This window comes from Delphinus delphis, chromosome 3, assembly GCF_949987515.2.
Source record: "Delphinus delphis chromosome 3, mDelDel1.2, whole genome shotgun sequence".
Lineage (NCBI taxonomy): Eukaryota > Metazoa > Chordata > Mammalia > Artiodactyla > Delphinidae > Delphinus > Delphinus delphis.
This window is the reverse complement of record NC_082685.1, coordinates 84,331,522-84,343,926: the sequence shown is the minus strand read 5'-3', so window position 1 is coordinate 84,343,926 and position 12,405 is coordinate 84,331,522. Positions and strand designations below refer to the sequence as shown.

At 39.2% G+C, this 12,405-nt stretch overlaps 1 protein-coding gene across 8 annotated transcripts in view; it reads left to right on the top strand.

Moving 5' to 3' along the window:
* FER (FER tyrosine kinase) overlaps positions 1-12,405 on the top strand; it is a 468,208-nt gene that overhangs the window by 428,585 nt on the left and 27,218 nt on the right. For all 8 annotated transcript variants that reach the window (XM_069540597.1, XM_069540596.1, XM_069540595.1 and 5 more), the window contains one exon: positions 12,085-12,239. In XM_069540597.1, coding sequence (XP_069396698.1) covers positions 12,085-12,239 — 155 coding nt within the window. The remainder of the gene's footprint in view (positions 1-12,084; positions 12,240-12,405) is intronic.

Sequence of the window (12,405 nt, the reverse complement as noted above, 5' to 3'; positions counted from 1 at the left end):
GAATGTTAGTTGAAAGGACCATGTGCTGGCCACCAAGTGGTGGACCATGGACCACTGGTTCCTCCGACTTATTGCAAGTGTTCCAAGTGTACATCAAGCATTGTTTGAGACAGAATAATATATTTGTATATAACTATATGCAGTACTATTTTACTGTTGTGATTAATACAAATTTGTTTCAAAACATCTTTGAATCCCTAGTAGCCTTTCCATTATATTGCATCTTCTCTGTCAGCCATTATAAAACATACACCTCTCACATCAGGGTAGATGTGGTACAAAGGAATCATAAAACTGTTGGATATTATGCGGGAACCCTTATGCTCAAAAAAAGTCAAGAACTGGTGCTCTCATTCCCAAGGTCCAGGAAAATGATGTGTGATGTACTCGTTTACACATCTTGTTAAGGAAAACACTGGTGAGAACTCAAGTCTCCAGCCCCTTGTCCAGAACTCCCAACAGTGGAGATGTTTTCATTATTGCTTTTGGAAAAATCTGAAATGTATCTAATGTTCAGATTAGTATGCATGAAGTTGAGTATTAATCGAAAATCAGTTATTTGAAAAAGATCTAAAACTGTACCTGACACATATAAAACACTCAACAAATGGTTGCTATTATCTTGATGACTCTTTAGTAAGGAGTGATTTTGTCACTGTTTTCTGCCTGTTGCTCAGAGTAACTTACCGCATCCAAGTGTAACATTGTAGGTTGTATCATTAGTCACCCAGGCAAGTGGCTTTTGTTCTCATTTCTCATACTCTCAGAATAGGAGTGGTTGGATTTTTTTTTTTTTTTTTTTTTTTTTTGCGGTACGCGGGCCTCTCACTGCTGTGGCCTCTCCCATTGCGGAGCACAGGCTCTGGACACACAGACTCAGCGACCATGGCTTACAGGCCCAGCCGCTCTACGGCATGTGGGATCTTCCCGGACCGGGGCACCAACCCATGTCCCCTGCATCGGCAGGCGGACTCTCAACCACTGCGCCACCAGGGAAGCCCTAGGAGTGGTTGGATATTTTTTAAATCTCCCTTCCAGAAATCTTTTAGGAGTAGAGGCTCTTGCCGTTAGTACTGAGGCTAACTTTGGAGGCAAGTCCTTGCAACACATTTTATTGCAGCCTCAAGACAGCTGTTGGCCTTTAATGTGCATGCTTAAGACAGCTCTGTTTTGTTGTTGAATTACCCACTGGGATTTGATACATTTCTGTGAACGAAAGAGATTTAAACATTTACTTTCCATCAATGTTTTTTAATTTGTCCTCCTCCCCGCCCACCATGCCCCAGTTCCTGTTGGCCAGACTCTTTTTATTAATAGAATCAACATTAGATCAATATTTATTTAAAAACTGTAGTGGTCTCTAGGTATCTAATTTCACACCGTGGCCTTCAGGTGATAGCAGAAAATGGTAAATGAGAGGTATTTATTTCTGACCATACAAGTAGAGCTTTATAAAACTATAAACCATCCAGATTAATCACATTAGTTAAATACAAAGAAAGTTCCCCTTGGGTTTTTCAGGTAAATTGAGGACTGAAGCAAGTATTATCACTATGTGTTTGGTTCTGAATTTTTTTTCAATATCCATATTTAGTATGAGTCCCCTTTCTTTACCTAACTATCCAAGAATTGATTTATAAGCTAAATAAAAGAATATGTGGAGTCTGTACTTGTGCATGCCCAACCAGAATTCTCTTGTTGCCCAAGGGAAGGAGATGAAAGAGCCAAAAGAAGTAAGCACTTCTATATGTGCTGAACATGTCCATTGTAAGTAAAGGCACATGACTTCCAGGAGCTTCCATAAGTGGTTCTCATGCAGCCAGCTCTGTCAGGCAAGGACTTAATTGTTTCATGCCCCAGCTCTCAGGCAGCAGCCTCATTAGAGGAGATCACCAAAGGCCTCTGTTTCTCCACAGAATGCAGCCCAGTGGAGCATTACTACAGTATAAGTAGATTCAGTGGTTGAGGCAGCTAAGCCTCCAGTGGTGATCTTCCTTTGCTGTTGAGAAAGAGAGTCACCTGGTTTAGAATAAATACACTAGAGCTAGCCCTAGACAGTTTTTTTTAGAAGTTGTAGCTGCATTTTGCCCACACCCAAAGCCCCATCACACTCATATATTCACCCAGTGCCCGGATTGACTTTCCCCTAAGAGCCCGCTGTACACCCTGCCCAGGCCGGCTCTCTCAGCCAGTTCTTGTTACTCGATTTTACCTTTTCTCTTCTTTCTTCTCACTGTCAGAACATGCCTGCCCTACCATCCCTAAGATTTTGTATGATGTCTATTCAATTATCTCTTGGAATAATTTATGGTAAAATGTGAGTAAAAGGTAACACATGCCTCCCTCCCCACAGGTAACAGGTAACACATTCTCATTTTTGCAGAGGCTTTAAGTAAATGAAGAGACTCAGATCTTGAGGATTCTAAGATCCTCAAGGCAGCAGCACAGGGATTTCAGGAGTCCACTGGCTCTCACCATATAAACCCACAGGGCACTGGACCAGCCCTGAGCAAAAAGGCCTAAATTACACTCTGACCTTCCCTGCACACATGGTCTGCTACTGCGTTCACAGAAGCAGCACTTTCCTTCCAACCTCCCAGAAGTCTGTGACACTCAACAAGTTTTCAAAGGAACAGGAAAAGCACAGTTTAATAATGGGGCTGATTTTCACACTGTTGCAGCTGGGGTTCCTTTGCGGCCTGTGCTTTTAGAAATAAGTGCCCCATTAACACTGGGCACAGAGCTCACCAAGCGAGAGGTATGAAGTGTGATGGAGGAAGTTGCGAAGGGAAGAGAGAGAGGTGGTGAGGAACAATGTGACCAGTGGAAAACTGGGAGTGAAGTCACAGGTGCAACTGAAAACAAGAAATGGAGAGAGATTTTCACATTTACATGTACTTTATTCAAAGGAAAGATAAGGTAGATTCTGAAGTGGAAATAAGCAACGTGTGATTGGCAGAAGGATCTGGCTGGTTATCTCTTTTTTGTCTAATCTCTGATCCCATCACTGTCAGCTAAATAGTGGCTTTAGTATCAGGTGGTATAAAACCGTCCCCTAGGTGCCAGCTCTGTTGCCAAAGATACGCCATCTTGCCCCACCTCCATTTGCTGGTGTGCTCTGTCAGACGGTTTACAGTTCTATTTCTGTTATCATGTGCAAAATTTTCCAACAAGAAACAGGCAATCCTACTCTCTTTCCATCAAAACAATCATGTATATTGTTTTAAAGCAGTTAATGACTCTTGGCATCTTCAGAAAATGGGTTTTTCATGTGCTTATTATATAGATTTTTTGGTTTTTTTTTTTCACTTTTGAGAGGGGAGAGAGTTTGAAGTGTCACTTCTTTTCTTAAAGGTAACCAATTTTAACTCTTTTGTTGTTTAAAATTCAGAAATTGTAGCCACTGGCTGTAGATTAAGTGGTATGTAATTGGATTACATTCCGAAAGAGAATTACAAAATGTGTTGAGGCATGATAACAGGTGGCTAAAATGTCAGACTCTGAGGCTGGGCTGCTGGAGTCCAATTCCTGATTCTCCCCACCTCACCCCCTTGTGGGCTGTGTAACCTTAGGCAGTCACTTCACTCTCTGGGTGTGAGTTTCATCATCTATAAAAATGAAGATCATAAATACAGTTAATTAGAAGAATTAGGTGACGTTTACGAAAGGAGCTTACATGCCTGACAAGTAGTAAATACTATATAAATTGTTGTTAGGAGCACTAAATTGAACGGCTTTTATATTTATATAAATAGAAAAATAGTCAAATATTCCAATTAGAAGCAGGGAAAAGGCAGTGATTCTCCAACACATGGTTTCTGTGGCTAAAATTCAAGTTTTACTGTGGTAAATGTGAAGTTTTATATCTGTGTGGCTATTTTCCAATTACTGTGCTAAGCAGTTTACGTAATTTTCACAACAATCTTGGGTAGATACTATTATTATTCCTACTTTACAGATGAGAAAACTGAGGGTAAGCATAAGTAAATTTCTAAAGGTCCAAGAGCTAGTAAATGATGTAATGTTTCAAAATTGCTGCTTTTAACTACTTCTCTAAATGCCCCCAAAATGTGCTTCCACTATCAATCAGTTATAGAGGTTGTGCAGTAATAAGATATGAGAATTCTGTTCTTTAGCAGAACATAATAAGGCAGATGAAGTCTGCTTCATTTCTCCCCCACCTCTGAGTTGTTGGCTTTATGCCGTGTGTTAGAATGAGGAAATCTCAGGGCCTTAAAGAGGTTTTCTCCTCCTAAGTGCTGATAGTTACCTGTGGCTCAGTATTATCCAGACCCAGTGGGAAAAGAAGCAAATATTTCTCTAACTCCTTTCCTATGTAAGGGATAAATCTTGACTTGGGGGAATCTTAGCTGCAAGTAGTAAGTGACGTTTGGGATAAAGCAGCCAGCAAAGGAGAACATTGGCCCAACCTCCTGGTTGTTCCTGGTTTACCATAGTATTTGCCCTGAGAGGCAACATCACCACAGAGCAAGATGTGCACTGTTGTACTTTCCAGAGAACAAAGAAACTGTGCTCATCTCCATTGCCTGCTGGCGTTGGATTTCCTGTAACTGTCCTCTGTTCTCATTTTATCCTTAATTAGCCTGTCACATATTATGTACAACTTGTAAGACATCCCCGGTATACACTCAGAAGTTGGAGTCTTCAAATAAGATTACTCAGCAGACATAGGTGGAACATTTCCATATCCTTTCGGCTGCCAGCAGCATTCACTGTGATATTCCTCTGCACATGGTGAGATACAGCTATCTTCGATACCTCCTGTGAATGACCATACCAGCCTGTTACGAGACTTCTCATCTCTGAATTTCTGTAGGATTTGCAGTTGGTAACACACTGGCTCATACTGACTTGTTCTCTGGCAGTTTCATGTGTGAAGAGGAAGGGGGCATGAGCGGTCTCCTAGAGTGTCTGTCCCGGGGCTGGGCAACCGTGAGCTTACTGAAGAAAGGAATGGAGAGGAGAGAAGGGGCAGAGTTGTGTGTCTACCTTATCTCTCAAATTAGATTGTCAGCTTCTCAGCCCAGAGACCATATCTGTCGTTCCTATCTCCTTTAATTCTTTTCAGAATACTAGGCAAACTGTGAGTATGCAGGGCATGCTTACTGCCTGAAGGCCTAAGGTTTTAATTCATAGAGTATGCCCAAAAGATACCATTTCCATGCACTTGAACTTACTGCCACCCAAAGAAAGTAAAGTTTTCTGTAAATGTTACTGAAACGTTATTTACATTGAATTGAAGATACCGCTGCATTAGTTTTAGTTTGGTCCCTCATAAAACTGTTAAGCGTCATTTCAGAGGACAAACACTAAGCTGGCGCTGCAGTGAAGATAGTTACAACAACAGAAGTATATGTAGTTGTAAAGCATAGGTATTATTCTGAGGAAAGTACTAACACTGCAATCCTGCAAATGACTAAAATGCTGCACTGAATGAAAGCTCATTCCGACCAAGAGTAATGGCATTTGGCTCTGAGGAGGTGTCAGCCAGTTCACTGAATAAGATTAGGAGGTGTGCCTTGCAGTGCCATTGTACTTCTGTCACAATCAGTTGACCATACGTATGTGATCTATTTCTGGACCCTCTATTCTGTTTCACTGATCTATAATATCTTATTTTCCTTTACTTAACTATATTAATAACAATAGCTTTATAGTGAGATTTAGCATCAGGTTAGGTAAGTCATTCAACTTTATACTTCTTTCTTAAAATTACTTTATTCTAGAACCTTTACATGTCCATGTCCAATTTATTTTATTTTTATTGCAGCACAGTTGATTTACAATGTTGTGTTAGTTTCAGGTGTACAGCAAAGTGAATCAGTTATACACATGCATATATCCACACTTTTTTAGATTCTGTTCCTATATAGGTCATTACAAAGTATTGAGGAGGGTTCCCTGTGCTATACAGTAGGTCCTTATTAGTTATCTATTTTATATATAGTAGTGTGTATATTACAGTCCCAATCTCCCAGTCTCTCACAATATCCCTCCCCTACCCCTTTCTCCCCTGGTAACCATAAGTTTGTTTTCTACAACTATGACTCTATTTCTGTTTTGTAAATAAGTTCATTTGTACCATTTTTTTTTTTTAGATTCCACATATAAGTGATATCATATGATATTTGTCTTTATCTGACTGACTTCAGTCAGAATGACAATCTCTGGGTCCATCCATGTTGCTGCAAATGGCATTATTTCATTTTTTGTTTATGGCTGAGTACTATTCCATTGTATATATGTACCACATCTTCTTTATCCATTCCTCTGACAATGGACATTTAGGTTGCTTCCGTGTCTTGGCTATTGTAAATAGTGCTGCTATGAACATAGGGGTGCATGTATCTTTTTAAATTACAGTTTTCTCTGGATATATGCCCAGGAGTGGGATTACTGGATCATATGGTAGCTCTATTTTTAGCTTTCTGAGGAACCTTCATACTGTTCTCCATAGTGGCTATACCAATTTACATTCCCATTACAGTGTAGGAGGGTTCCCTTTTCTCCACACCCTCTCCAGCATTTATTGCTTGTAGACTTTTTGATGATGGCCATTCTGACTGGTGTGAGGTGATACCTCATTGTAGTTTTGATTTGCATTTCTCTAATGATTAGTGATGTTGAGCATCTTTCAGTGTGCATCCTGGCCATCTCTATGTCTTCCTTGGAGAAATGTCTATTTAGATCTTCCACCCTTTTTTTAATTAATTTTTTTTTGGAGTATAGTTGATTTACAATGTTGTTTTAGTTTCTGCTGTATGGCAAAGTGAATCAGTTATACGTATACAAAAGGGAAAAAACCTACAACCAAGAATACTCTCCCCAGCAAGGGTCTCATTCAGATTCAATGGAGAAATCAAAAGCTTTACATACAAGCAAAAGCTAAGGGAATTCAACACCCCCAAACCAGCTTTCTGCCCATTTTTTGACTGGGTTGTTTGGTTTTTTTAGGGATTGACGTGCATGAGCTGTTTGTATATTTTGGAGATTAATCCCTTGTTGCTTCGTTTGCAAATATTTTCTTACATTCTGTGGGTTGTCTTTTCATTTTATTGTTTCCTTTGCTGTGCAAAAGTTTTTCAGTTTCATTAGGTCCCATTTGTTTATTTTTGTTTTTATTTTCGTTACTTTAGGAGGTGGATCAGAAAAGATATTGCTGTGATTTATGTCAGAGAATGCTCTGCCTATGTTTTCCTCTAAGAGTTTTATAGTATCTGGTCTTATATTTAGGTCCTTAATCCATTTTGAGTTTATTTTTGTGTATGGTGTTACAGAGTGTTCTAATTTCATTCTTTTACATGTAGCTGTGCAGTTTTCCCAGCACCACTTATTGAAGAGACTGTCTTTTCTCCATTGTATATTCTTGCCTTCTTTGTCATAGATTAGTTGACCATAGGTGCATGAGTTTATTTCTGGGCTTTCTATCCTGTTCCATTGATCTGTATTTCTGTTTTTGTGCCAGTACCAAACTGTAGCTTTGTGGTATAGTCTGAAGTCAGGGAGCCTGATTCCCTCGGCTCCGTTTTTCTTTCTCAGGATTGCCTTGGCTATTCGGGGTCTTTTGTGTTTCCATACAAATTGTAATATTTTTTGTTCTAGTTCTGTGAAAAATGCCATTGGTAATTTGATAGGTATTGCATTGAATCTGTACATTACCTTGGGTGGTCTATTCATTTTAACAATATTGATTCCTCCAATCCAAGAACATGGTATAGCTCTCCATCTATTTGTGTCATCTTTGATTTCTTTCATCAGCATCTTATTGTTGTCTGAGTACAGGTGTTTTGCCTCCTTAGGTATGTTGTTTATTGCCAGGTATTTTATTCTTTTTGATGCGACAGTAAATGGGATTGTTTCCTTAATTTCTCTCTCTGATCTCTCATTGTTTGTTAGTGTATAGGAATGCAAGAGATTTCTGTGTATTAATTTTGTATCTGCAACTTTATCAAACTCATTGATGAATTCTAGTAGTTTTCTGGTAGTGTCTTTAGGATTTTCTATGTATAGTATCATGTCACCTGCAAATAGTGACAGTTTTACTTCTTCTTTTCTGATTTGGATTCCTTTTATTTCTTTCTCTTCTCTGATTGCTGTGGCTAAAACTTCCAAAACTATGTTGAATAAAGGTGTCAAGAGTGGACATCCTTGTCTTGTTCTGATCTTAGAGGAAATGCTTTCAGTTTTTCACCATTGAGAATGATGTTAGCTCTGGGTTTGTCATATATGGCCTTTAAAATTAGCTTATCTAATTTTACAAAGATGTCTGCTAGAATGACTGAGAGTGCATTAAATCTATAGATTAATTTGGCCATCTTAGCAATATTGACTTCCACTTCATGAGCATGGACTGTCTTTCCTTTTATTATTTTTTCTCAGTCAAGTTGTATAGTTGTGAGTGTAAAAAACTTGATTGTCTTGTTTTATTGGCATTACTGTAAATGGAATTTATTTTATTTTCCAATTGTTTGCTGTGATCATGCAAGAATATTTTTTAATATTAACCTTTTACCTTGCAACTTTGCTAAATTTATTAGTTGTTACATAAATTCCTTGAGATTTTCTGTATAAAAGTAAAAATCATATCATCTGCAAATACTGCAGGTCACAAACTGTATCTCACTGTTCCAGGTCCTCTTGTAGTAGTAGTAGTAGCAGCAGCAGTAATAGCTTGTTTAAGACTTATTTCGAATCATATATTGCATACTAGCACTTTACAACCATTAGCCTCTTTAACCCCGCTAGGTTGTGTTTTTTAGATGCCTAAAACGAAGATTAACCAAGGCCACTCAAATAAGTGGCAAAGCTATTGTTTATTCTGGCCATCTCTGCCATAGGTAGGACTTGGTGTTCCTGAGCATATATAATATAGTTCCTTCCTACAGATTAAGACAGACCAGCATTTCACTATCACTCACTTTGTCTAGCAACAAACCAGAGTCCCTCACTCTTCCAGTGGGTGCTGGGAAGCAAGTCAAAGATTTAATTTTAACCTTGGGCTTCTTCTAAGGTTCTCCATTGTGAAACTTGGATCTGATGAATAAAGCCAATCTTAGCAAATTAGTAAGGTAGAAATTGTCACATTCCTGTCTGAATGTGTTTAGGTTCTATCACCCAATGTTCCTACTAAAACATAAAAGGCTAATTTAACTCCCTGAGGAAATATCATCATTACCAGTCAACTACTGATATAAGTCAGTTGCTCAAGGTACTTCCTATGTTACAAGACCAATCCTAAAGTAGACTTTATTTTTTTAGAAGGCTTGAGTCATGTTTGACATATAGGGGTACATTTCAAAGGTAAATATGTAAAACCATCTCAGCTGAAAGAGAAACAAGTTGTTGACTTCCTCGGGGGAAAAGAATTACAAAAGAAAGCATAGAATAGGCGACCTGCCTTGAGCAGGGATCACTGCTAGGATAAGACAATATATATGTATTGATTCAACAAACATTTATTGAGCACCTACTATGTGCCAAGTACTATTCTGGACATTGGGGATACAGCTCTAAATGGATACCATCACCTCTTTTCAAGGGCTTCACACCTGCCATTGTCACCTTTCCCTTCCTGCATCAGTTTTACCCTCTATACAGTATTATTCCTGTCTGCGTAAATACATGTAATAGCCCCCATATTAGGGGAAAAACTCCCTTGACCTGAAACCCCCTCTAGTTGCCTCCCCATTTCTCTGTACCCCTTTATAGAAAATTTACTCAGAAGAGTGTCTAAACTCACTGTCTCCACTTCGTTTTCTCATTCTCTTTGAACACACTCCAGTCATGCTATTGTACCCACCACTCCTCTGAGATTGCTCTTGTCAGTGTCTCATTAAATTCCATGTTTGCAAATCTAATGGCCAGTTCATAGTCCTCATCTTTCTTGTCTTCTCAGTAGTAGATGACAGTTAACTTCTATTCCCGCTTGAAAAGCTTTTCTCACTTGGCTTCCAGGACACCAGCCCCTCTGTTGGTTTCCCTCCTGCCTCACTTGCTGCTCCTTCTCAGCCTTCTTTCTTCAATCCTCGAAATTATGGAGCACTTTTACTAAAACAGAAGAGGAAATGCACATTAGGGAGCAACTGGCTGTCTCTGCCACACTCTGTGAATCTTGTTCTTCCCCCAGTTCCCCATTTCACTGTCAGCTCCAATCTTCCAGTTGCTTAGGCCAAAATATCTTGGGTCATCCATGACTCTTTTTCTCTCCTACTCCACATCCAGTCTACCAGCAAACCCTGCTGATTGTATTGATACTTTCAAAATATATTCTGAATCTGATAGCTTCTGATCACCTCCACCACTTTCATCTTAGTGTAGGCTATCGTCACCTCTCCTAGACTTCTGAAATAGTCTGCTTACTGGTCTCTCTGGTCTTGCCAGTCCATTCTCCACATAGTAACATATAATCCTTCAAAAAATAAGTCACATTATGTCATTCCTGTGTGCAGAACTCTCTGGTTACCTCCTAGCTGAATAAAAAGCCAAGGAGCCTACTATTAAAAGGCCATATATTATTTGGTCCTGGCTAACTCTGATTAAATCTGCTATTCTCTCCCTCACTCATTCCCCTCCAGCTCTGCTGGCTTCCTTGATGTTCCTTGAATATACCAAGCATGAACCAATTTTAGGGCCTTTGTATCTACTATTCCTTCTACCTTGAACACTCTTCACCTAGATATCCCCATGGCTTGTTCCTTAACTCCCTTCAGGTCTTTGATCAACTATCACATTATCAAAGAGACCTTTCCTAACAACCTGTCTAAAATAGGATTCCCGCTTGTAAATCTTTTTCCCTTTATATAACTCTTTTTCTTCTTAACACTCAACATCATTTGACCTATTATCTGGTATTCTTTGTGCGTGTGTGCATGCTCATATACTTTATATTTTCTATATATAAACATTTATATGTACATATATTAATTTGATTATTGAATGTCTTCCCTGCTAGAATGAGAGTACTTGGTCTGTTTTGTTCACTGCTGTCTTTCCTATTAGTTAAGGGTGGTCAAGATAGAGTTCTCTGAGGGGAGAAATGTAATGGTACTTCCCCTTTCTTTTAACGAAACCTCCTAAAAATTCTAGACAACTCTTCTGCTTATATCTCATTGGCCAGTATTTAGATTATAGCCACAGCTAGCTTCAGGGGAGGTTCGGAAGTATAGCAGTTTGAGCTAAGAATGAATGAAGAGGAACTAGCTATGCAAAAGCCTAGAAGGAGAGCACTCCAGGCAAAGGGAATAGCTAAGTGCAAAGCCCTACAGTAGAAATAAGCTTGCTATGTTTAGGGGATTTGTCCTATGTTTGGGTACAAAAAGAAGCTGAATATGGCTGGAATATAGCAAATTATGGAGAGACTGGAACAAGACAAGTTGAGAGAGAGAGAGGCAGGGCAGATCATCACGTAGGGTTTTGCACATCCCAGATGCAAAAAAAAAAAAAAGAGTTGCCAGACTCTCTGGCACCTCAGCCATTCTCCAACCTTTGGGAAATTCTAGGGCTACACTGCCAAAGGCACCTTAGCAGCTACAAGCCACATGCAGCTATTTAAATTAAATTAACTAACTGAAAGTAAAGAAAATTTAAAATTTCAGTTTCCCATCACAGCAGCCACACTGCACGTGTTCAATAGTCACACGTGGCCAATGGCTACCTACTGGGCAGCACAGGTCATGCCAGACAGCATATGCCATTGTCACAGAAAGTTCTGTTAGTGCTGCTCTAGGAAAGCCAGTCAAAGGAGAAATAATGCCAAGTCTGCTTAGTCTCTTCTCTGTGATTTTTCTCTCTTAACCCTAGAATCAGTGTTTTTCTATTTAAATAGAAATAATATATGTGGTGCCTAGAGATTAGCCTGTGGCCTGTTCCGTATGCAAATGTTCTTGTGGATGATTTTTACCTATGACAGAAAAGATGAGAAAGACTGGTAAATTGCAAGCATTCTTAACCTCATTATGAATACATTGCAAATGTAAAATTGCAAAGCATGGAAGTCAGTCATAAGTGTGAAAGCGGCTTTCAATTTGTTTTAATAGGTGTTTTCTATGTCTTATTGTAACCTAGGGATCTTGCTGCAAGAAACTGTCTGGTAGGTGAAAATAATGTTCTGAAAATCAGTGACTTTGGAATGTCTCGTCAAGAGGATGGTGGAGTGTATTCATCTTCTGGCTTAAAGCAGATTCCCATTAAATGGACGGCACCAGAGGCTCTTAATTATGGTAAGAATAGACTTTTTTCTTTTTGGTGGTAAAAATGGACTCCATTAGCACAAAACATTCACAAGCAAAGTTACAGGGGTAGAGCAGAGCTCCAGTTAGAATCATCTGAGGAGCAACAAAAAAGGATGTGTAAGTGTGCAGACTTTGCACTTGAACATGAGCACAA